This window comes from Bos grunniens, chromosome 3 (assembly GCF_055505025.1).
Source record: "Bos grunniens cultivar Pamir isolate PY7600 chromosome 3, Bosgru_T2T1.0, whole genome shotgun sequence".
NCBI classification, from domain to species: domain Eukaryota; kingdom Metazoa; phylum Chordata; class Mammalia; order Artiodactyla; family Bovidae; genus Bos; species Bos grunniens.
In genome coordinates, this window is record NC_141167.1 from 61,454,435 (window position 1) to 61,481,185 (window position 26,751).

The window sequence follows — 26,751 nt, forward strand, 5'->3', positions numbered from 1 at the left end:
GTAAAACTCAGCTTTTGCCACTAGCTTTGTCCTTGGAGTGTTTGGGTGAGAACAAAGCTTGCATTTTACTCTACTTGACAAAAACCAGGTGTCTAGCCCAGGGGCCTATCTATCTCCTACCTCACTCTGAAGGAAATGATGACAGACAATCTTGCCTTTGACTTAAAAGTATGATGGAAAAGTGAATAGCCATTAGTTATTTCAGAGCAAGGAACAAAAATTCCTCAGAGACAGGTCTCTGCAGTGGGATCCATCTTAGAAAAAAGCTGTGCGCGCATTTTGGAGAGGATCCAAAGACCAGTCAGATGTGAAGAAAGAAACAAGGTAATGGGCCCAAGGTAAATGAAGACCCAGAAGGATCACCTCTTTACTGTGCTCTTCCTTACTCAGGACACCGGCACTCCTTTCTGGGTGTGTATCTCTGCCTAACTTCAGACTTAAGAGGCTACTCCTTATTAAGGGGGGATGCCCACACACTTTCTCTCTGGTTGTGTATTTCTGCCTAGCTTCTCTCTTAAATAAACAAACTGCCTTTCTGTGTGCTCTCCCATACATGTTAGGCTGTGTCTCTAATTATAAACTTTACACCTGTTTTTACAATTTTTGCCTCTTTGAAACATTCTTGCTTTCAAATGAGGGAAAGAGCCAGGGCAACTTTGCTGCTAGTGCCTGGTGGTCTGGCAGCCAGAATACTTGGTTTTCATCTAGGTTACCCAGGTTCAGACCCTGGGCAGGGAACCAAGATCTCTCTATAGGACTCGCTCTCCCTCCAAGATCAAGAGCAACCACCAATACAAAGCTGTTTCATGTAGCAGAAATCTAGTTGAAGATTTGGGGGCTACCTTACATGTTAAGACTCTATACATGCCCATCACCAGATGGTCAACACTGAAATCAGATTGATTATATTCTTTGCAGCCAAGGATGGAGAAGCTCTATACAGTCAGCAAAAAAAAGACCAGGAGCTGACTGTGGCTCAGATCATGAACTCCTTATTGCCAAATTCACACTTAAATTGAAGAAAGTAGGGAAAACCACTAGACCATTCAGGTATGACCTAAATCAAATCCCTTATGATTATACAGTGGAAGTGAGAAATAGATTTAAGGGCCTAGATCTGATAGATAGAGTGCCTGATGAACTATGGAATGAGGTTCGTGACATTGTACAGGAGACAGGGATCAAGATCATCCCCATGGAAAAGAAATGCAAAAAAGCAAAATGGCTGTCTGGGGAGGCCTTACAAATAACTGTGAAAAGAAGAGAAGCAAAGAGCAAAGGAGAAAAGGAAAGATATAAGCATCTGAATGCAGAGTTCCAAAGAATAGCAAGGAGAGAAAACAAAGCCTTCCTCTGTGATCAATACAAAGAAATAGAGGAAAACAACAGAATGGGAAAGACTAGAGACCTCTTCAAGAAAATTAAAGATACCAAGGGAACATTTCATGCAAAGATGGGGTCGATAAAGGACAGAAATTGTATGGACCTAACAGAAGCAGAAGATATTAAGAAGAGATGGCAAGAATACACTGAAGAATTGTACAAAAAAGATCTTCATGACCCAGATAATCACGATGGTGTGATCACTGACCTAGAGCCAGACATCCTGGAATGTGAAGTCAAGTGGGCCTTAGAAAGCATCACTACGAACAAAGCTAGTGGAGGTGATGGAATTCCAGTTGAGCTGTTTCAAATCCTGAAAGATGATGCTGTGAAAGTGCTGCACTCAATATGCCAGCAAATCTGGAAAACTCAGCAGTGGCCACAGGACTGGAAAAGGTCAGTTTTCATTCCAGTCCCAAAGAAAGGCAATGCCAAAGAATGCTCAAACTACCGCACAATTGCACTCATCTCACATGCTAGTAAAGTAGCACTCAAAATTCTCCAAGCCATGTTTCAGTAATACGTGAACCGTGAACTTCCTCATGTTCAAGCTGGTTTTAGAAAAGGCAGAGGAACCAGAGATCAAATTGCCAACATTCACTGGATCATCGAAAAAGCAAGAGAGTTCCAGAAAAACATCTATTTCTGCTTTATTGACTATGCCAAAGCCTTTGACTGTGTGGATCACAACAAACTGTGGACAATTCTGAAAGAGAAGGGAATACCAGACCACCCGATCTGCCTCTTGAGAAATTTGTATGCAGGTCCGGAAGCAACAGTTAGAACTGGACATGGAACAACAGGCTGGTTTTAAATAGGAAAAGGAGTACGTCAAGGCTGTATATTGTCACCCTGCTTATTTAACTTATATGCAGAGTACATCATGAGAAACGCTGGACTGGAAGAAACACAAGCTGGAATCAAGATTGCCAGGAGAAATATCAATAACCTCAGATATGCAGATGACACCACCCTTATGGCAGAAAGTGAAGAGGAACCAAAAAGCCTCTTGATGAAAGTGAAAGTGGAGAGTGAAAAAGTTGGCTTAAAGCTCAATATTCAGAAAATGAAGATCATGGCATCTGGTCCCATCACTTCATGGGAAATAGATGGGGAAACAGTGGAAACAGTGTCAGACTTCATTTTTGGGGGCTCCAAAATCACTGCAGATGGTGATTGCAGCCACGAAATTAAAAGACACTTACTCCTTGGAAGGAAGTTATGACCAACCTAGATAGCATATTCAAAAGCAGAGACATTACTTTGCCAACAAAGGTCCGTCTAGTCAAGGCTATGGTTTTTCCTGTGGTCATGTATGGATGTGAGAGTTGGACTGTGAAGAAGGCTGAGTGCCGAAGAATTGATGCTTTTGAACTGTGGTGTTGGAGAAGACTCCTGAGTGTCCCTTGGACTGCAAGGAGATCCAACCAGTCCATTCTGAAGGAGATCAGCCCTGGGATTTCTTTGGAAGGAATGATGCTAAAGCTTAAACTCCAGTACTTTGGCCACCTCATGCGAAGAGTTGACTCATTGGAAAAGACTCTGATGCTGGGAGGGATTGGTGGCAGGAGGAGAAGGGGACGACAGAGGATGAGATGGCTAGATGGCATCACTGACTCTATGAACGTGAGCCTAGGTGAACTCCGGGAGTTGGTGATGGACAGGGAGGCCTGGCGTGCTGCGATTCATGGGGTCGCAAAGAGTCGGACACGACTGAGCGACTGTACTGAACTGAACTTACGTGTTATAGGAAACAACTTAGAGTTACAGTTAGAACTTTTAGCTGTTGTTGTCTGCATCACTCCATATAAAAACTCATCTTCTGACGTCTTGCTAATTCTTCCTTTCTTATCTCTCCTCTTCACTCCTTTCCTCTTGGATTACTCTGGACTTTTGAATTTTCTCTTAGTTACACTGAGCAGCTCAGTTTCTCTAGCCATTCCTAAACTTGCACAATTATTCTTAAAAAGTAAATAGCACCTTTTATTTAACAAGAGTCAACATTTCTCAGAGAAATAAGTAGTACATTGTTGTTGTTGAGTCATTAAGTCATGTCTGACTGTTTGAAACCCCATGGAACCCCATGGACTGCAGCACACCAGGCTTCTGTGTCCTTCACTATCTCCTGGAGTTTGCTCAAACTCATGTCCATTGAGTCAGTGATGCCGTCCAACGATCATATCCTCTGTCTCCCTCTTCTCCTCTTGCCCCCAATTTTACCAAGCATTAAGGTCTTTTCCAATGAGTCAACTTCTACATAGTATAAGCTAAAACCTTTGGAAATAAATATTGAGAAGAGTGATTGCCGGATTTAAAGTAATAAACAAATAAATAAAAATCCTTAATTTTCAACCATGGTTCTGTCACATTCCACAGATGTTATTTAAATACCCTTTAAACTTCCAGATCAGAAAAACTAAATTTTACTTAAACTTCCTTCTCTTTAATAAGACACTCAGTAGTCATTTAACAGGATCATTTAGGAGGAAATTAAACTTCCTTTTCCTTCTTTATCCTGTTTCCAGGAAATCAGTGTTTCCAAATAATGAGGTTCAACGGTAAGAATTTCTAATACTCTTGGGTGAAGTGCAATGAACACTAGCTAGAATCTAGAGCCTGGGTTTCAGTCTGGATAATTTAGCAAATTTTTTAACCTAGCTCCCTCTATTTTAAAATGGTGTTGGATGTATTAATTTTTTATTGCTGCTGTAACAAATTACCATAAAATTGGTGGTTAAAAACAACACAGAATTATCATCTCACAGTTCAAGAGGTCAGAAATCTGACTCTGATCTCACTGGGCTCAAGGTCTCAGGAAGACTGGGTTCCTTTCCGGAGACTCTGGGAGAGAATCTTTTTTTTGTTGTTGTTAATTGACTGCACCAGGTCTTAGTTGAAGCACATGGTATCATTAGTTGAGGCATGCAGGATCTTCAGTTTAGGTCTGCAGGATCTAGTTCTCTGACTAGAGGTTGAACTCCGGCCCCCTGCATTAGGAAAGGAAAGTCTTAGCCACTGGACCACCAGGGAAGTCCTTCTAGGAGAGAATCTTGCTCTTACCAACTCTATTGGCTGCCCACATTTCTTGACTTTTGGTTGACATCTTCTTCCCTCTTCCACTTTTTTACCTCTGTATCATTATTGTGCCCATAGGGATAGTCCAGAATAATGAGTTTTAGTGGTAAGAATTTTTTTCCAGCTAATTATCAACTTCAATTCCTTCTGCAACCTTAATTTTCCTTTGCCATTCCAGGTAACATATTCAGATTCTGTCGATTAGGACATGGACATCTTTTGGAAGGGCATTATTCTGCCTACCACATCAGGTAACAAAATATTTCTGGTATATTCAAATGAAGAAAGTCTATGATATTTTTTTTAACAAAATCCAGTACATATTTTTGGAGGAGAGAAAGGGTAATTCATTACACCTCTACTGAAGAGAAACATTTGTCTTTACTAACACTGTTTAATAAATCCTCTGCAGTGGATATTGCTGTCCTACTGAGTGCTCAGTTTCTATTCCATCTTGTTTTGTTACTGAGAAACTTCTGCTTCTCCACTAATGAGTCCCATGGCACTGCAAGTCGGTTGCCTTGTTCTGCAGAAGAAGCAGAAATTTAACCCAAGGTGGCAAGTGAATTCTCTCCTTAGAAACTGAATTATGGGAAAGGAACAAGACTGAAAATAGTGTATGTTTTGTTGTTCCATTAGCTATTTTAGGGAAAAATGTCCAAGCAATAACTACTATTTGGACTCTGTGGGGCTGCCTGGTTCTTGAGCACACCAAGTCTGGTTTTTCAGTTTTCTTATTCTTCCTATAAGCAACTGTATTTTCTTTCAATAAATTTCTGTTTTGCTTATTTTAAATGGAGTCGATTTCTAGTATGCAGTCAATCTAAATGATAGTCCACTTTCTTTCTTGACTTGTATAAATACATTTGCTGGTTCTGTTTCAGCTTGTCTGACCACTCCAGGCTCTTACATCAGGATTGTTTTAGCATTCCTCTCTCTTCTCTGTTCTGTAAGTGTCTGTTCCTGTTGCTTTTTTCTCCACCATTCTATTTTCTCCCTACGTGATTTCTTTCAGAGCTGTGGCTTTGACTCTCATCTTTACACTGATTCATGACTCCTGAACTGATATAACTCTGCGTTTGCCCACTATTCATCATCCCCACATATTAATAGATGCTACACAACCAACTTTAGGATTGGAATGAAAACTGACCTTTTCCAGTCCTGTGGCCACTGCTGAGTTTTCCAAATTTGCTGGCATACTGAGTGCAGCACTTTCACAGCATCATCTTTCAGGATTTGAAAGAGCTCAACTGGAATTCTATCACCTCCACTAGCTTTGTTCGTAGTGATGCTTTTCTAAGGCCCACTTGACTTCACATTCCAGGATGTCTGGTTCTAGGTGAGTGATCACACCATGGTGATTATCTGGGTCATGAAGATCTTCTTTGTATAGTTCTTGTGTGTATTCTTGCCACCTCTTCTTAATATCTTCTGCTTCTGTTAGGTCCATACCATTTCTGTCCTTTATTGAGCCCATCTTTGCATGAAATGTCCCCTTGGTATCTCTAATTTTCTTGAAGAGATCTCTAGTCTTTCCTATTCTATTGTTTTCCTCTATTGTTTTCCTCTACTTCTTTGCATTGATCTCTGAGGAGGCTTTCTTATCACTTCTTGCTATTCTTTGGAACTCTGCATTCAGATGCTTATTATCTTTCCTTTTCTCCTTTGTTTTTCGCTACTCTTCTTTTCACAGCTATTTGTAAGTCCTCCTCAGACAGCCATTTTGGTTTTTTGCATTTATTTTCCATGGGGATGGTCTTGATCCCTGTCTCCTGTACAGTGTCACGACCCTCAGTCCATAGCTTATCAGGCACTCTGTCAATATTCATACCAATCCCAAAGAAAGGCAATACCAAAGAATGCTCAAACTACCACACAATTGCACTCATCTCACACGCTAGTAAAGTAATGCTCAAAATTCTCCAAGCCAGGCTTCAGCAATATGTGAACCATGAACTTCCAGATGTTCAAGCTGGTTTTTAAAAAGGCAGAGGAAACCAGAGATCAAATAGCCAACATCCGCTGGATCATGGAAAAAGCAAGAGAGTTCCAGAAAAACATCTATTTCTGCTTTACTGACTATGCCAAAGCCTTTGACTGTGTGGATCACAACAAACTGTGGAAAATTCTGAAAGAGATGGGAATACCAGACCACCTGATCTGCCTCTTGAGAAACCTATATGCAGGTCAGGAAGCAACAGTTAGAACTGGACATGGAACAACAGACTGGTTCCAAATAGGAAAAGGAGTATATCAAGGCTGTATATTGTCACCCTGCTTATTTAACTTATATACAGAGTATATCATGAGAAACGCTGAACTGGAAGAAGCACAAGCTGGAATCAAGATTGCCGGGAGAAATATCAATAACCTCAGAAACGCAGATGACACCACCCTTATGGCAGAAAGTGAAGAGGAACTAAAAAGCCTCTTGAAAGTGAAAGAGGAGAGTGAAAATGTTGGCTTAAAGCTCAACATTCAGAAAACGAAGATCATGGCATCTGACCCCATCACTTCCTGGGAAACAGATGAAGAAACAGTGGAAATCGTATCAGACTTTATTTTCTTGGGCTCCAAAATCACTGCAGATGGTGACTGCAGCCATGAAGTTAAAAGATACTTACTCCTTGGAAGGAAAGTTATGACCAACCTAGACAGAATATTAAAAAGCAGAGACATTACTTTGCCAACAAAGGTCCGTCTAGTCAAGGCTATGGTTTTTCCAGTGGTCATGTATGGATGTGAAAGTTAGACTGTGAAGAAAGCTGAGTGCTGAAGAATTGATGCTTTTGAACTGTGGTGTTGGAGAAGACTCTTGAGAGTCCCTTGGACTGCAAGGAGACCCAACCAGTCCATCCTAAAGGAGATCAGTCCTGGGTGTTCATTGGAAGGACTGATGTTGAAGCTGAAACTCCAATACTTTGGCCACCTCACAAGAAGAGTTGACTCATTGGAAAAGATCCTGATGTTGGGAGGGATTGGGGGCAGGAGGAGAAGGGTATGACAGAGGATGAGATTGCTGGATGGCATCACGGACTCAAGGGACATGAATTTGGGTAAACTCTGGAAGTTGGTGATGGATGGGAGGCCTGGCGTGCTCCGATTCATGGAGCCGCAGAGTCGGACATGACTGAGTGACTGAACTGAACACAACCAACTTAAACACAGTACGACCCAAATCATGCATCTCTCACTGATTTAAAAACTAGTTTTCTCTCCTTCATTCTTGATATCTGTTATCCAATCACCCAAGAAGGAAGATTGATTGAGAACTTTACATTTTTCTTATTTCACTGTATTAAGTGTCTATTGCTTTTGTCTATCCTATACAATAACTTCTTCCAGAAAATGCATTTCTTACATTCCATGCCAATCATAGTATCCTCCCTCCTCTCTTCACAGGAGTGGTCTTGTGATCCATACAAAACAAATATGTAGAATATATCTGTAATAGATGGATACTGAGAAAGAAAAGGGATTGTTCTTTAAGTTGCTTACCTGGAAGTATATAAATCTGTCATATGAAGAAAGTCTATTTAGCAGAATACACTCAATGTATAAGCAGAATTATGGTGAATAGGTGGAGATACAGCCTTGAATCTAATACTAAAGTCGAGTCCAATCTAGACTTTCCAGTTCTTTGTCACAATACATTTTATTTGTCCTTAAGCTAGTTTGAATTGGGCTTCCATGACTTTTATTATGCTAAAGAGCATAGTATTTAGCAAGAGTATTATGCTAAAGAGCTTTCAGTTTCCAAATCCTCTTGCTCTTAAATTCAAATGCCTCACATGCATTCTTTCCTTCTCTTCTATTACTGCTAAACCACCCAATGATTTCAAATCATTTTTCTATTACAACAGCTGCCATATGGCTCAGCTTGCTGCCAATCTATAGTTCATTCAATATATCCATCACATTGTTATCAGTTAGCTTACTAATAAAATGTGAATTATATTACTCTTTTCTTTAACTATCTTCAATGTTTCTCTATGACATACTGAACAAAGCCCTCACTTTTTAAAAGTCATGTAGTTGTTGTTCAGTCGCCCAGTCATGTCAGACACTTTGTGATCCCATGGACTGCGGCACACCAGGCCTTCCTATCCTTCACATCTCCCAAAGTTTACCCAAGTTCATGTCCATTGCATCAGTGATGCCATCCAGCCACCTAATCCTCTGACGCCCTCTTCTTCTGCCATCAATCCTCCCCAGCATCAGGGACTTTTCCAATGCGTCGGCTGTTTGCATCAGAAGACCAAAATACTGGAGTTTCAGCTTCAGCATCAGTCCTTCCAGTAAGTATTCAGGGTTGATTTCCCTTAAGATTGGTATGATTTCCTTGCTGTCCAAGGTACTTTCAGGAGTCTTCTCCAACACCATAATGTGAAGGCATCATTTTTTCAGCATGTAAGGTTACCCCAAATGAGTATGATGTAGTCTGAGATTACCATTCATTCACTTATTCATTCATTCCACAAATGTTTATTGAGCTCCACTTTTTTTTTTTCCAGACATCATTCTGGATAGAGTTGACACGGTGATGACAAAATAGCTTACATCCTGGTGGGAAGATTACGACTCTTAACAACATCCTTCCATAGAATATGATCTGGTGTGATCTAAGGATAGTTGTATAAGCCTCTGCTCTTAGTTTGCTGTTCTTAGTTTTGGTTGATCTTCCCCACCTGCTTAAGAGCAAAATCCAGTTCTAAATTCTCTATTTGGTTGATCATTTAATAGTACTTATCTTTAAGTCTCCTTGGTGATTTATTTATTAGTCTTAATTAGTCTTATTTTACATAATTACTTCCAGGTCCTTCTTGCCATAAACAAAAACTTCTTGAGGGCAGGGAACAGATTGTATTCATTTTTGTACCCTTATCATGCTTAATGTAAAAGAAAAATTTTTTAATATTTATTTCACTGCTCCAGGTCTTAGTTGCAGCATGCGGGATCTTTGATCTTTAGTTGCAGCATGTGGGATCTAGTTCCCTAAGCAGGGATGGAACTCAGGCCCCCTGCATTAGGAGTGCAGGGTCTTAGCCACTGGAACACCAGGGATGTCCCCTCATCATGTTTTGCATATAATAAAGACTCTTCAAATTTGCTTTAATCATATCTGTTGAACAATCACTGTTGAAACATAAATGCAAAGAATACACCGTTTTATTGGGTTATTGTACCTATTATATAACAAGTTACCATAGATGCTTTTCATAGATGATTTAATGTTAAATCATTAAAAATAATCATAATTTTATGATGGTTAAATAAATTCTCATTTGCACTTATTTGATGTAAAATACAATATAAAAACAACAAAATGACCTGGTCATATTTCCAACAATTATTTCAGCTTTATCTGTCCTGGTGATTGTAAAGGAAAAACAAGTATTTATGACATACATTGCTTCTGAGGGTGCTTTAGTTTAAAAGGTCTTGGAAATCTAGTTTATAATTAAGCAAAAACTACAAAATAAACAGGAATAACAATTTACTAATTTTCCCCCATTTTCTCACTCCTTTCTGAAAAGGTGACTCTTAAGAAGAACAGGGGGCTCTTTGTTCCTAAGCCTTAGTTTTCTCATTTGCAAAATGTGGATAATAAAAACTAATCTTAATGAGATTGAGATTACATTTGTCTCTCATGGTAATGGTATATAATCTAGTACTCCGCTACTTACCATTTGAGTGACCTTGGCCTAGTTACATCACTTCTTTGAACTTTTTTCTCATTTGTACAGTGTAGCTAATATAATGTAGGTTTGTAGTGGGAATCAGATAAAAAATGACATGTGAAAACGTTTTTATAAAGTACTAGAAAATGTAAGGATAGTTATTTCCAAAGCAACTATCACTGGTTCAATTTTCCCTGTGACAGAATGTTGCATGTTCTTAGATAAAATATTATATGGAAGGTAACTCAATGTCTTTTCTCCATATCACTTCCTTCTCTCTGCATCTGCTTTCCTAAGGAAACAAGATATAGTTCTTCCTCTGTACTTGTCTAGGTTATAGAAAAGGCATTAGTGGCAAAGAATAGCAGTTGCCCTATGCTAGTCCCAATCATTCAAGAATAAGAGTTAATGAAATTTCTGCCCCTTCTACAAGTAAAAAAAAAAAACAAAACAGTAACAATTCTTAAAACAGTCTTTTAGATGCTATATAAATAATGGATTTCTAAAGAGAACTTTCTCTAATAGTGAAAAAGCAATTTTTATATAATTACAACTAGATGATCATGAATGTTTACTAACTGAAAATCATTCATTAAACTAAACTCAGCGTATAATCTTCCCTGAACAAATTAGCAGTGTAATATAGCAGTTTTTATTATTAACATAAAAAACAGAAATAATAGTATACAGAAAAAAGAAAATAAGATATTTCCAGTTGTTGATCATTTTTTCTTAATTAACAATTTCTTAACCAATGAATGATAAAGTTAAATTAAGAGAGAAAGGGAGAAATTTCTAAAGTTGAATTTTTGCTTATTAACTTTCTAGGATGTAGTTATAAGGTATCTTAACTCTGTAATCCCCGTCAATAGTCTCTTCTGCAAATTAATAATTTACTAAACAAATGGCTGTCCTCTTGTTAGAGACCTAGAATTCAAAATCATGTTAAGGATAGGGACAAGTTATGCACATAAACCTGTTTTATTATTAAAGTGGAAGTGTTAGTTGATTAGTCGTGTCTGACTCTGCGAGCCCATGAACTGTAGCCTGCCAGGCTTCTTTGTCCATGGAATCCTCCAGGAAAGAATATTGGAGTGGGTAAGCCATTCCCTTCTCCAGGAGATCTTCCTGACCCAGGGATTGAACCCTGGTCTCCTGCATTGCGAGCAGATTCTTTACCATCTGAGTCATCAGGGAAGCCCATCAGCTCTGTTACTAAAGCTGGTCTCTGAAAAGGTATACATTTTAAAACTCATACCAATGAGGGCAGCATGAGCATTCCAGGATTCCAGAACAAAGTATATCAAAAAGCTGTTCTTAATTTGGTATGTGGCTTAATGCTATTTGGGGGCTTCCCTAGTGGCTCAGTTGGAGAAGGAAATGGCAACCCACTCCAGTGTTCTTGCCTGGAGAATCCCAGGGACGGGAGAGCCTGGTAGGCTGCCGTCTATGGGGTCGCACAGAGTCGGACATGACTGAAGCGACTTAGCAGCTAGTGGCTCAGATGGTGAAGAGTCTGCCTGCAATGTAGGAGATCTGCATTGGGTCAGATCTCCTGACCCTGGTCAGGAAGATCCCCTGGAGGAGGGAATGGCTAGCCACTCCAGTATTCTTGCCTGGAGAACTCCGTGGGCAGAGATGCCTGGTAGGCTACAGTCCATGGGGTCGAAAAGAGTCTGACACAACTGAGCAACTAACACACTTCTAATGCTATTTACTGAACTTGCTGTGTGGGTACGGTGAAATATCACACCCACAACACAAAACTAAATGTGACTGGAAGGATATGACATTGTTGCAACATTGTTGCATGCTGACACAAACCTTACACCTAGTCCAAATCCTCCTCTACAATTTTTATATTACTTGGATTTAGTGGAAACCCAGAAAATGATATAATGAATTTCCCCCCCAAAATAAACTCATTATGCATGCATCTTTTCAAGTCAAGGGGATTTAAATGGAGAGAAAGCAACTTACCATAACATCCACATAACACTATGGATAAAAAGTCATACTTTGGAGCCCCATTACAGAGGTTCAAATCCTGCTTCCACAATATACTAGCTGTGTAATCTAGGGCAAACTGCTTAACATCTCTGTGCATTAGTTTGTTCATAAGTGAAATCATGATAGTAAAACTCCATCTCATAGAGTTCTTGAGGATCCAATAAGTTGCTATCTGCATGGTAGTACTTGGAATACAGTACATGATATAAACCTTTGATAAATTAACAGAATTAATTATAAGAAATAGTGGGAAGAACTTACTGAGAAATTTCTACAGTTACCACTCTGCTTTTGTCAGTAATGAAAGCTATTTTTTAAAAATCTGAGAGATTTCCAATGCTGACTTTGAAATCTACAAGTATCCACTAAATATCTTCTGTGCCTAGTGTCTTGGGGACCCAAAATAAATTTATGTAGTTTCTGTGCCTCCTGAAGTTATTCTACACTAAATTTAGAATAAGGACTTGCCTGGTGGTAGAATAAATGCACACAGCGCAAAGTTCAAAGAAATATGCAACAGAAAACACTGGAGTGCCACATATATTACTTGGTTTCAGTTCTGTTTACTATTCACAATTCAAGTGCTCTAAGATGTATACTAAGTAAAACGCCACTACCAATTGGGAATGCATTTATTTTGACATCTACGCAGTTGCTAAATACAATGACTCACATCAACAGACATTCTCCAGAAACAGCAATACTTCCCGTTCTTTCCGCTTGGGGTATCTGACAAAACCTGAGAGCAATCCCGCAAAACCACAGCGGATGAAAGTTGCACGGGAAACATCAAAGGGATAGTGACCGACGATCTAAGAACCGGGAGGAAAACGTGGTGGGCTCGGCGAATACCTGGATCTGGGACGCAAAGAGAGGCTCCGAACCACGATCGGAATTAGGGACGAGGTTGTTCCCATGGCTTGATACTGATCAGTCCGCAAAGCCCGGAGGCGAGAACCAAGGGGTTCCCCTCCTGTGCCCTGTCCTCCCAGACCGTGCGATCCTCTCGGACCGGTGGGGCTGTGGGGCCACGGAAGCTTCTGAGCGAGGAGCCGCCGCGATGCGGGGCACAAAGAATGCAACGCAAACCGCTTTAAGGCCTCCCGCGGCCCCGCTCCAGGGCATGACCAACGCCATCTAAGAGACGACAGGTTCCTGAAAGCTAACGGTCCCCACGCCGCCTCCCATATCTCTGGGATGGACATCCGAGAGTAAGCCCGGGCCACCACACGCCAGCCCCGTGGGCCGCTGAGGTGCCAGGCCGGGTTACCCGGACCGAGGATCCCCTCAGCCCGCCGCCCGCGTCCCGGGCCGGCACGTCACTTCCGGCGCGCGCGCCCGCTGGCGAAGAGGGACAGGGTCCCGGGCCCGGGTGCGCGACTGCCCGGGGGCGCGCAGGGGGGGCGGGGCGGGGGAAGGGGGAGTGTCTGCCCGCCGCCGCCGCCGCCGCCACCGCCGTTGCCGCCGGGGCTGAGTTAGCTGAAGCCTTGGCTTCAGAACCTGCCTAGTCTTCCCTCCCGCATTCTGGGCGCCAGCCCCAGGAGCACTGAGTGCTGTGACCGGTGTAGAAGCGGGAGCTGCCGTAGCCTGTGGAGCGGCGGGGACGGTGCCAGCCCCGCTTCCCTTCCCTTCCCTCACCCCTTCCTCCCATCGCCCCAGTCATGGGGAACGCGGCGACCGCCAAGAAAGGCAGCGAGGTGGAGAGCGGTGAGTCAAGGGCCGGGTCTGGGGGCTCGCTGGGCGGGCTGGCGCGGGGTCGGAGCCGGGAGGCCGCAGGCATGGTCCAGGCCTCAGCGGCCGCCGGGAACCACTCAAGGGGGCCCTAGGGACCAGCTGCCTTCCTCCCCCACTCCCTCCCCCCAGCTCCGGCGAGAGAGCTGAGCGTCGAGGGCCGGATGGAGAGGGCGAGGGAGGAGAGAGGTCCCCGTGACTCCCTTTTACACTAGAGCGGGGGGACTCCCAAGATTAGACACTTCCCCAAATATGGTCGGGATAAAGAAGTCTCGTTGACCATCCCAAGCCGTCTCTCCCTCCCCGCCCCCCGACCCCGTCCCCCGCTTTGGGAGCCACAGGTAGTGTTGTCTCTCTTCCCTCCATCACTTGGGTCTAACCCAATTTTATCATCAGGTGAGGGACTGCTGCTCTGGTTCTCCGCAGGTGAGGTTAATCCTAAATGGGTAACTGTTTTAGAGATCCTCCATCTCTTCAGGTTAGGAGCTGAAAATATATTAAGAGTGAGCAGCAACTTTTCCCATTAGAGAAAAAAAGCAGGACAGATTTGCCTTCTCTTAAGACATTAAAAAATTTGCTACAATGTCTAAAACTTAAAGGTTACTCCGAGTTGAAGTGCTTCCAGAATACCGTGGATTTCTTCTGAGAGCTGCAAGTGCAGGCACTCTGCACTTTACTGTATGGCCATATGGTTTTGTTTATTTATCTGTGAGTCTGTCTATTAGTCAATCAGTAAATCTGGATGGTTTTTGCCTTTGCCCAGTACAACTCAGATCTTATAGTTCAGAATGAACAGATAACATTTGTTTTGTCACTAGGAGTAAATGACATGTAAGCCCTTGAGGCAATGCCAGATGAATAGGAGATACCTGATGATTTATTCCAATTTGTGTAAACAGTATCTTTTAATGTTTCTGTGTTTGTAACGTGTTTTAAGTTAATTTCATAATTTAGTCTTCCTCCCACCCCAAATCAGGGCTTCTCTTATGGCTCAGCTGGTAAAGAATCCGCCTGCAATGCGGGAGACCTGGGTTCGATCCCTGGGTTGGGAAGATCCCCTGGAGAAGGGAAAGGCTACCCAGTATTCTGGCCTGTAGAATTCCATGGACAGTAAAGTCCATGGTGTTGCAGAGTCAGACACAACTGATAGACTTTCACTTCACTTCACTTCCCCCATATCAGTAAAGCAGGATCAATTTGGAAAGATCTAGTCATTCATTTTGTTTAATATGAATAGTTAGGTCAAATTATGTGGTTTGTGTTTCACCAATAAGATCTTGGTGTTAATTTTCAGGAGCTCCAGAAAAGTTGAATGTCTTCAATACGTGAGATGGACATTTTTTAAAAAATAATGTAGAGGTGGAACTTCAGTGGTCTTTTTTCTTATAATTGCACAAATGTAACTGTATAGAAAGTATTAAAAATGAGGGAAGTGTAAAGAATTGTTTCTGCCTTTTGTCATTTTCCTAATTTGAAGTTCTATTAACATAAAGATAAAATATGTATTAATGTATTACAAAATGTGCTTGGTAATTGAATCGTATCAGTGATTTTTTTATTAACAAGTACTGGCCTGTACAATGTTTATATTTTTAATGGTGATAGTAGACTCTTTTGTGATCTATATATTTCCATTATTAAGGTTATCAAACAATTTCTCCCCTAGACATTTGAAGCTCCTAGCTATGAGATAATCTTAGAATATTTACTGGAAACAGAATGGAAACTTTAAAAATGTTTGAGTAAATTCTTTCATAAGCTTTAACTGTTAGTGACAGCCTAGTTCTTAAGTATGTTAGCCAGCTTTTTATAGAAGTTTATTTATGGAAACTGAAGGTCATTATAGTAGTTTGAATACATATTCTGAAGTGATAAGAGAAAATAACTGTCTCACTGGACAATCATTTGAAATGTCACATGTTGATTAGTTTGTAATTTGATTTGGAGCAATGTTATCAGGTACATGTTGCTGCTGGTCTACCATGGTGAACAAAGACATTTTAATCTATGTATCTTAATATTTAATGAAAGAATAACTTATACCATTATATAGCTAACTGATTTGTATAGTTTTTTAAAATTACGTTTGAAAATATATGGCTTTCAAAATTTGAATATTTAAACTTCAATATATGCCTTTCAGACTTTGAATGTAGTTATTTAAACCTGGCATGCTGTCATCCATGGGCCAAAGGGTAGGACACAATTGAGCAACTGAGTTGAATTTAAACTTCAACCAACACATAAAAGTGTAAGCTTTTAGAAATGTAAGTGGTCCTAGAGATCAACCTATGTAATCATTCCTTTTCAAAGCCAGAGAACTTGACCTTTGAAGAAGCAGGAGCTGAGATCATACTGTTAGTGATATCAGAGTAAGGAATTGAATCTGGTCCCCTGATCCATTCTGCATCACTAACTAATCAAGTAACACAAATATTTTCAAAGTGTCTACCAAGTGTATTAGTTTCATATGGAGACCCTGTAAGTAAAAGCTCAAGAAGTTTTACTATCTAATGTGAAAGAGAAAATATACATATAAAAGTTAACTGAAAAGCAAAATATGACAAATGCTAACATTATGGAATATGAGATTAAAACTCTGAAAACTACCAATAGGAAAGTGTTTGATTTGAAATGATTTAAAAATATCAGATCAGTTAGGATTTGAGGTTTGACTCATGCCTCATACAGGTGACTCTGGACCTTAGTTCTAAAAATATTCCAGAACAATAAAGTTGGGCATAAAAATATTTGAGAAGGGTCTTAGTTAGCTTGGACCATCTGGTGCTTATGTTATACTGTATTGAAATCTGTACTCCAATGCTTACTGTACTGCGCTCAGTCATGTCCAACTCTTTGTGACCCCATGGGCTGTAGGCCACCAGACTGCTCTGTCCATGGAATTTTCCAGGCAAGAATATTGGAGTGGGTTGCTATTTCCTTCTCCAGGCGATCTTCTCGACCCGGGGATTGAATGCATGTCTCTTTTGCGTCTTCCCCATTAGCAGGTGGATCCTTTACCACTGTGCCACCTGGGAAGCCCAACATTAAGTTGGGTACCTATTCTACTGTGGTAAACTGGGAAATTGTATTGAGATGTCTTAAAACTTAATGAAAGAGCAACTCTTACTTTTACATACCTGCTTGTTTTGTGTATTTAAAAAAAAGTTATTCTCATAAATATCAGTCAGTTCAGTTGCTCAGTTGTGTCCTGCTCTTTGTGACCGCATGGACTGTAGCACGCCAGGCTTCCCTGTCCATCACCAACTCCTGGAGCTTGGTCAAACACATGTCCATCGAATCGGTGATGCCATCCAACTGTTTCATCCTATCATCCCCTTCTCCTAAATATAGTAAATAAATATAGGAGTCTTCTCATAAATATAGGGGTCTCAAAATTTGAATGTAGTTATTTAAACGTCAGCTAATAGGCAGAAGTATAAATTTTAGAAAAATAAGTGAACATATAAAATTCTCTGAGAAATTTTAAACTTGTCATTCAAAATTGTTTCACTTATCCTGTCTTTCACTTTATTCACAGTCCCCAACATAAAAATCATGTCACCTATTTTGACCTGAAAGTTTTTTTTAATTTCATGAAAAAAAAAGAAAAGCCACACACACACAGTGGATTTCCGTTCCCCTCGCATGTTGCCTGTGGGCTTTATGTGTAACACTGTCAGAACCATGGTGCTGAGGCCTGTGGTTACAGTGTTGGTAGAGGTTTGGATGCACATTCTTCTGTGACTGCAAGTGCTAGAGCCACTAGTGTTCATACAATGATTTTTATTTTTATGTTTTCCAGAGTGTTTCTCTGTCTTAAGAACTTTTGAAGATGAAGCTAAAGAAAGTCACCCACTAGTAGACTAGGTTCAACCAAAATGTAGGTTTCATAAAAACCAGCATTTTTTAAGGGTTTACTATGTGCCAGATTCTTTCAAGTTTGCATGCATGATTTTCTTAATCTTTTCAGCTATATAACATAGTTCAGTTATTCTCCATTTTATATTATAGATGAGAAAAAGGAGGCTCAGAGAGCCTAAATGACTTGCCTAAGGTTGCACAGCTCGTTCAGTGAAAGGGTAACATTTGAACTAGGCAGGTTAACCTTAGAACCTGAAATCCTAACCACTGTGCAAACATCCTCTGTATGTAACAGAAAAGCTTATTCTCAGACACACAGAATAGCTTAGACTTCACTTTAATCAGTATTATTATAGGAAATTTTGGTTGTTTTCAATAGTGACTATTTGGATATAATAGATATCTTAAATGAAAGTTATTTTTTTTTCCTTGTGCTGTCTTCTAGATTCAATTTCTATAAAATGAGGATGAAGGATTAAATTACCTTGAAAGTCTTTTCAGATTTAATATGGTATAATTTCAGAGTAAGCCATAGAAAATTGATTTTATATACTTAAACCTTCATTAATATTTGTATTTAATTTTTTCTTCTCATTCATATATGTATAGTTTCCCTTTCTGTGAAATAGCCAATTGAAAAATTACTTTTTGAACTTGTACTGCCATTTGAAAAGTATTTGGAAATTTGCATTTTATACCATGGTTTGCATGGTTTGGCACTATCCGATCAGACTTTCTGCTGTGATAGAAATGTTCCTATCTATATTGTCTTCTGTGGTTGCCACTAACTGCCTGCAGCTATTGAGCACTTGAAATGTAACCAGGGCAACTGAGAAACTGAATTTTTAACTTACATGCGGCAGTTAGTGTTTGATATATTGGACAGCACAGGTTTAGAGCATAGCAGAGTTTAGAGCATGGTGATGGTGGTGATTTAGTCGCTAAGTCGTGTCCGACTCTTGCGACCCCATGGACTGTAGCCTGCCAGGCTCCTCTATCTATGGGATTCTCCAGGCAAGAATACTGGAATAGGTTGCCCTTTCCTTCTCCAAGTTTAGAGCATAGCATGTAATAAAAACACCAACCTATCTTTCCATCATCTTTGTAATTTGTAGATCCTCACAAGTGTTCATATATGAACAAAATGCTATATTTATATTTTCTCATACTAGACATTAACTTATTTCTTCAGTTTTTCCTCTAAATAAGCTTTTACAAACCTAGTGAACTAGTAATTTGTATATAATCTGTAGAGTTAGGTACAAAGTTAATTTCCTTATTGGACTCTACTAGAAGTAGAATTTTTTAGTTTTTAATACTGGAACTCAGTGAATATATTTCAATGAAAATTTTTATAGCTTTGAATAAGAACAAATTTAGTGATCTCATATCTTATTCATGTCTTTAAACTTTCAGTTAGTTTTTAAAGGAAAATTGGTAACGTTCCATTTTGATAGATTCGCAGAATTTTGAAATAATCTTCATTAGTTTAAAAAATAAAATCAAAACAAACAGCCACACTATTTGGATGTTAAATACATTTTATTAATATCACATTCAGTTCCATGATTCTGTAATTCAATTTTGTGCAGATTATTTACTGTATAAAGTTACCTCCTGTTCATGAGTCATTTTTCCCATTCTCCTGGTCAGTGTCCTGCACTTAGGATATTGTTGCTTTTCATTGCCAGCAACAGGATAATTAGAGCCATGAAAGCTAGTTTAGAAAAGTAAGCCATGGCTGAGTGGCAGAAGCAGCACATGAAAAGATCCTAAGTAAGTCAGCATATAGCTATTAAGATTCTTTCAGATAGTGTATGCTAAGTTACTTCGGTCATGTCCCACTATTTGCGACCCCATGGGCTGTAGCCTGCCAGGCTCCTCTGACCATGGGATTCTCCAGGCAAGAATACTGGAATGGGTTGCCATGCCCTCCTCCAGGGGTTGGAAAGGGATCGAACCTGCGTCTTTTACCTCTCGTGCATTGGCAGGTGGGTTCTTTCCCACTAGCCCCAGCTGGGAAGCCCAGATAGTCAGGAGTTGACCATAATCATTCTCATATTCCATTAAATTAATAAAATAAGTAATTAGTATAGTTTATAAAATTGTCTGTATACTTATGTGATAATAAATGCTAGTACACATATATGTCCAAATTTCCTCAAAGGAATAAATCATAGGTTTTTAGTGGGGAAAGAAGAAAACTACGTTAAATAGAAAAATGTGGAATTTATGGGAGGTAAATATACCTAGGTGAGTACCATATAATATTGAGTATTTTTCTTAATTTAAAAAATATTCCTTCAAGAGTATCTTCTATTGTTCTTTTCTTTGTTCATTCAGTCATGCTTTCATTTATTCATTCTAATATATTGAGTGCCTAAAACGTGACAGACTTTATGCAAGTCTGTGGGAATAAAGATTGAATAGGACCCAGTACCTGCTCCAGAATGCCCGTATTTCAGAAGAGGGAGACAGACATGTCAACAACTTAATTAAAACAAAAAACAAAAAACAACTGTTAAAAATGGCTTCTTGAGTTCACTGGGGGAACCAGTAGAAAGTATAGTCATTTCCACTGAGGTGGGTGGGGAATGAAGTCCAAAAAGGACTTTAAAGAAGAGGTGAGCCCTGGGTTGAGCATTGAAAACGATAAGTGTTCAACAGTAGAATTACAGGAAGAAGTGTGTTCTGAGAAGACGGAACACACAGAGTGAGCAAAGATCTAGAGGGTTGAAACAGCATGACATATTCTAGGAAGAAAGTAAGTTGTTCATTATGACTAAAAAGGACAGGGTTAGTGGTAGGGAAGAGGGGAGATTGTACGATGCAAGATTAGACTCAAGAAATGGACAGAGACCATAAAATGCAGAGTTTGAATTTCATCCTATGGGATAAAACTATCAAAGCTACTGTGGACTCTGAAATAAGAGAAAGATATGATAAAATTTGGATTTTAGAGAGATTATTTAGATGGTGATGTGAAAATGGCATATGGAACAAGTGAAGTGGAGGCAGGAAATCTATTAGAAGACTCTCTCTCTCAAGTGAGGGACTTTGAGGGTCTGGATCAAGATGGTAAAGGTAGGGTACAGGAAGGACCTAAAATGTAAGAAATTTGGAAACTAAAAATGAGCAGACTATGCTTTACTGATTGCATTTGGGAAATGAAGTAAAGGAGGGATTGGGAGTAACTCCCAAGTTTTTAGCTTCTTTGCCTTGGTGGGTGGGTTGTGATGCCAGTAATGGAGTCAGGAAATAAATATAAGGGAAGAAACAGATTTGGGGGGGGGGGGCATGTTGAACCTAGGGTGCCTATGGAATTTCTGAGAAATGATATCTGATTGGTTATTTCATATATGGATTGTCTATAATTCTCTCAACCGTGGGGGAAAAATGACCTTGGATGATCGGATGCTCTTTTCTGATCATCTCAGGGGATCGGAGCATCTCAGTTTGCTCCCCTTCTAAGGCCAGCTGTTTAGAATCTATAGAACTGTGTATGACATCTGATGTAACTTCTATAAATTAAGAACTGTAGAAACCAAAAGTTTAGCTTTTTTTGAAAAAAGTAAAAGCCAGAGCACTGATGAGAACAGTGTAAGTTTTAAAGAAACAAAATTAAAGTCAGATAAAATGTGTTACTTTCATAATTAAAGTATGCATCCTGTAAGCTATTGAACTTTGTAGAGTCATGTGGAGTAGCAGAAAAACATGTAAACTATTGTACCAACATATATTGTACTAAGTATCAATATTCTTCTCCCAGAGATCTTTAAAATAGATATTGAAAAGTTAAAGTGTGATTTAATAGTAAGAGTGTGAACTCAGAATAAGAAAAATCTAAATTCTATCTTCTGATTCTTTCCATTAGTTCACTTTAGATAAGTGTTTTAATACCTCCAAGCTGTACTATAAAATTAAGAAGGACAAATTTGTTACAGAGGTTATGATCTTTTCTGGCCTTATAGTTCAGTGATTTCCATATATGTTTATTAAAAGAAAGAAGGTTTATTTTTAAAGTAGCAAGACTTGAGAATTAAAGACTATCACAAAATTATGTGGGTAGAGAATTGGCAAATGAGCCTCAGTGTAAGCAAATACACAGTAATATATTTAGGGGAAATTTTTTGATCTGTACTTAAAGAATTATAGTTTCTGAATTTTGGCCTGAGAAACAAATTTTGAATCACTGTATTGATCTTTGAAGATATTCTCATGTTCTACTGTAGGTAAAGAGACCATCTAAATATTGGTCATCAGGGGAGTAGATTCGAAACAAGACATAAAACATTCTAGTACAGCCACTATGGAGAACAGTGTGGAGATTCCTTAAAAAACTGGAAATAGAACTGCCTTATGATCCAGCAACCCCACTGCTGGGCATACATACTGAGGAAACCAGAAGGGAAAGAGACACGTGTACCCCAATGTTCATCGCAGCACTGTTTATAATAGCCAAGACATGGAAGCAACCTAGATGTCCATCAGCAGATGAATGGATAAGAAAGCTGTGGTACATATACACAATGGAGTATTACTCAGCCATTAAAAAGAATACATTTGAATCAGTTCTAATGAGGTGGATGAAACTGGAGCCTATTATACAGAGTGAAGTAAGCCAGAAGGAAAAACATAAATACAGTATACTAACGCACATATATGGAATTTAGAAAGATGGTAACAATAACCCGGTGTACGAGACAGCAAAAGAGACACTGATGTATAGAACAGTCTTATGGACTCTGTGGGAGAGGGAGAGGGTGGGAAGATTTGGGAGAATGGCAATGAAACATGTAAAATATCATGTAGGAAACGAGTTGCCAGTCCAGGTTCGATGCATGATGCTGGATGCTTGGGGCTGGTGCACTGGGACGGCCCAGAGGGATGGTATGGGGAGGGAGGAGGGAGGAGGGTTCGGGATGGGGAACACATGTATACCTGTGGCAGATTCATTTTGATATTTGGCAAAACTAATACAATTATGTAAAGTTTAAAAATAAAATAAAATTGGAAGAATAAAAAAAAAAAAAAAACATTCTATTCTTAGTGAAAAACCCTTAGGATGTTATGTGTAGTATTGATGTTTTGTGTATAGCAGAAGTGGAGAAAAGTTAAAATCAGGGACAGCTAATGGGAGCAAGAGAATCGAACATCTGTTGTTTAAGGATAAACTAAAAACAAACCTGGAACTCTTTATTCTGTAATAGGTCTACATGATTTAAGTATATAAACCAAATAGTATGGGTAGAGAAAATTGTTCAGATCAGATCAGTCGCTCAGTCGTGTCCGACTCTGTGCGACCCCATGAATCGCAGCACACCAGACCTACCTGTCCATCACCAACTCCTGGAGTTCACTGAGACTCACGTCCATGGAGTCAGTGATGCCATCCAGCCATCTCATCTTCTGTCGTCCCCTTCTCCTCCTGCCCCCAATCCCTCCCAGCACCAGAGTCTTTTCCAATGAGTCAGCTCTTCGCATGAGGTGGCCAAAGTACTGGAGTTTCAGCTTCAGCATCATTCCCTCCAAAGAAATCCCAGGGCTGATCTCCTTGAGAATGGACTGGTTGGATCTCCTTGCAGTCCAAGGGACTCTCAAGAGTCTTCTCCAACACCACAGTTCAAAAGAAAAAAAAAGAAAAAAAGAGTAAAAAAAAAAAGCATCAATGTTTTCCAGCAATTTTTAGGTTACTAAAGATACTAGCTGAATTTATTAAAACAAATGCTTTTAAGCACAATCTTGTGTTTAAAGGTAAAAGCATTTGTTTTAATAAATTCAGCTAGTATCTTTAGTAACCTAAAAATTGCTGGAAAACATTGATGCTTTTTTTTTTTTTACTCTTTTTTTCTTTTTTTTTGTAGATTTTGTAACCCTTTCAGTCCCTTACAGCTTCAAAAATGCTCATCAATAGTAACAAATAGACTTCTTTCTCATTAATATTGAGGTTATACTGCTACTGCTAAGTCGATTCAGTCGTGTCGGACTCTGTGTGACCCCATAGACGAAAGCCCACCAGGCTCCCCCATCCCCAGGATTCTCCAGGCAAGAACACTGGAGTGGGTTGCCATTTCCTTCTCCAATGCAAGAAAGTGAAAAGTAAAATGAAGTCGCTCAGTCGTGTCCGACTCTTCACGACCCCATGGACTGCAGCCCACCAGGCTCCTCTGCCCATGGGATTTTCCAGGCTAGAGTACTGGAGTGGGGTGCCATCGCCTTCATAATGCAAGTAATAAATTATTTCCCCTGATTGAAGGTGTAACTTAAATTGCTTAAATAGAAATGGAGATATAGCTTAAATTTTTATATTTTAATGTATTATAATTTGTCTATTCATTTATATATATTTTTTATTTTGGAGGAGGGTCATGAAGGAGATAGAGAGTTGCCTGCTTGTTGCTCATAGTATAGTGAAAGCTTTAAATAAGCAAATCTACAAACACGAGAATTTTGTTGGAAGTACAGTATAGAGTATTTCCTGTGGTAATAATTTGGCTTTTCACTTTTTGATTATAATATAAATTAGATTCAGTAATGTTCTGTATCTTTGTGGATAGTTTTCTGAACCAAATTTGGGACTCCTTTAGAGAAATGAAATAATTGACAGTTCACAGTGAGGGCTGATTCTGTGGCACATTTGACATTAGGACTGCCTCACAAAATCCAATGTAAATTCCCTATCTTTAGCTGACTTGCTATTAAAAGGTATGAAGTCCCAGGCTTTATGGCCATTGTTTTAAGGTTGTATTCCCTGTTGCCTACTGTTCATATAATGTTAACTTTTCAGTGACTTAAAACTTTTGTTTTCTAGTAAAACAACTGTTGAATCTAAACCTGTAAGTCCTTGGGAAATCTGTAATATCTGTATTATCCATCTGGACCTTGACTCAAAAAATTAAAGATATTGTGTTGAGATCTCATTATTTTGGGGTCCTACTTAATAAAATAAGTATTCAATTTCTGTACCACTTATTCGAGTAGAAGACTATAGAGCATCAGCAGACCACTGTGGTATGTGAGCCACAAAGTTGAGAGAACATGTTTGTACAGATGTTACTTAGCTTCTTTTGTAAGAGTCAGTTCTGTTTATAATTTAGCTCCTCCTATTCTAGTTCAGCTTGCTAGATGTATCATGGATAGTAAGTAGTCAAGCTGGAATTTGAACCTAGGCAGTGTGGCTCTAGAGTCTGTGTTCTTAACCACCATGTCATATTAGCTACTTCATTAAAAATTTATAAATGCTTTAGTTAACTCTTTCATAATAATCTTACCAGTGCTAGAAAACTCAGTCCTATATTAGCAAGGGTTCTGCCAGAGAAACATTGTTCATAGGCTATATATTAAGAGCTATACTGCAAGTTGGGGGCTGGCTAGGCAAGTCTGAAATCCATGGGGTAGATTGTCAGGAAGAGCATGCTGGAACTCTCAGATATAGGCTGAAGCTGCAGTCCACAGGCTGACTTCAGGGAGGCTTCAGTTTTGCTCTTCCAAGACCTTTCAGTTGATTGAATCAGACCCACTCAGTTTATCTAGGATAATCTTCTTTATTTCAAGTGACCTGATTATGGACTTTTCATCACATCTACAAAATACCTTCACAGCAACACCTAGATTAGTATTTGATTATCTGAAGACTGTGCCCTAGCCAGATTTATCTCAGACATCTTTTTCTTTTTTAACCCTGAGCTGGAGGGTGGGGGAAGCTTTTCATTTTCCTAAGCCAGAAATGGAACTTTCTATTTTATTGTCAGTCTTCATTTATTTATTAATCACTCTTGGACCTCCTCAACATCAGCCCCCCCAGCCCCCCTTGCTATTACCACAGCTAAAGATTTCAAATGTTTTGCTAGAGAAGGCATTTATATGAACCATGTTATCTTTAAAGTAGAATTTAAAAAAATAAACAGGAGTCTCAAAATAAAAGGCAGAGAAAGATTGAACCAGAAAACTGATAGTGAGATTAGTTACTATATTTGAGCATAAAATTTAGCACTTTTTACATGGCAAGGGAGTTACACAGTATAGAACCTCTTTTGAATTCACTGAAATTCTAACAGGAATTCAGTATTGAATTCTAACAGAAATTTAATCTATCTAAAAACAAGGAGCTTTGGTCTACATAATTCATAAGATAACTATTGTTTAATAAAAGAGAGAAATCTCTCTAGAATCCTAGATACAAGAAGGAGGGTTTCAGAAAGTTGCCTGCAGTTATTACTACTTTTGGGGGAGTAATTCTTATTTGGGGGTAATGATAATAGTGTAGTACTTATAATGTACCAGACAGTATCATAAGTGCTTTAATCCCATTTATTTTATCTGATCCACCTCACAGCCCAATGTGGTCTGTAATTTCATTAACACCATTTGCAGGTGAAGAAACTGAAGCAGTTAACTAATTTGCCCAATAGCATATAAACTGGGATTCAAATTCAAGTAGTCTTGGCTGCTCAGTCACTTCAGTTGTGTCTGACTCTTAATAATCCTATGTAGCCTGCCAGGTTCCTCTGTCTATGGGATTTTCCAGGCAAGAATATTGAAGTGGGTAGCTGTGCCCTCCTCCAGGGGATCTTCCTGACTCAGGGATTGAACCCATATCTCTTATGTCTCCTGCATTGGCAGGTGGGTTCTTTACTATTAGTGCCACTTGGGAAGCCCAAGTAGTCTTTAGAACCTGCAGTTTTAACCATTACCTAATCTGCCATCTATAGTATACATTGTACTTTTTTCATTTTTATGTCATGAATTTTCCCATACAGTCAGATGTCATTCTGTAGGGAATTTTTAATGTACAGTGTATTAAATTTATTAAAATAATAACATTTATAGAACTAATTTTTTAACTCTTCACTTCAATAGTAACCATTCTCCCTACTTCCAATAGCATTGATTAGTTTTGGTTACTTTATAAATGCAATCATACACTGGGTAATCTTTTGTGTCTGATTCATCCCTACTGTTGAGTATAGTTAGAAACTGTCCATTCTCTTGGCTGTATTGTATT

At 39.3% G+C, this 26,751-nt stretch overlaps 1 protein-coding gene across 2 annotated transcripts in view; it reads left to right on the forward strand.

Moving 5' to 3' along the window:
* Window positions 1-6,816: 6,816 nt before the first annotated feature.
* PRKACB (protein kinase cAMP-activated catalytic subunit beta) overlaps window positions 6,817-26,751 on the forward strand; it is a 151,493-nt gene continuing 131,558 nt past the window's right edge. Inside the window, exons 1-2 of one of the 2 annotated variants that reach the window (XM_086390787.1) lie at window positions 13,508-13,859; window positions 17,689-17,766. Coding sequence is in view for 1 of the 2 variants with exons in the window: in XM_086390780.1 (XP_086246906.1) it covers window positions 13,814-13,859 (46 nt within the window). In the remaining variant the exon portion in view is untranslated. Of the gene's footprint in view, window positions 13,860-17,688; window positions 17,767-26,751 lie in introns of both variants that reach the window. The other variant, XM_086390780.1, reaches the window with a different exon arrangement.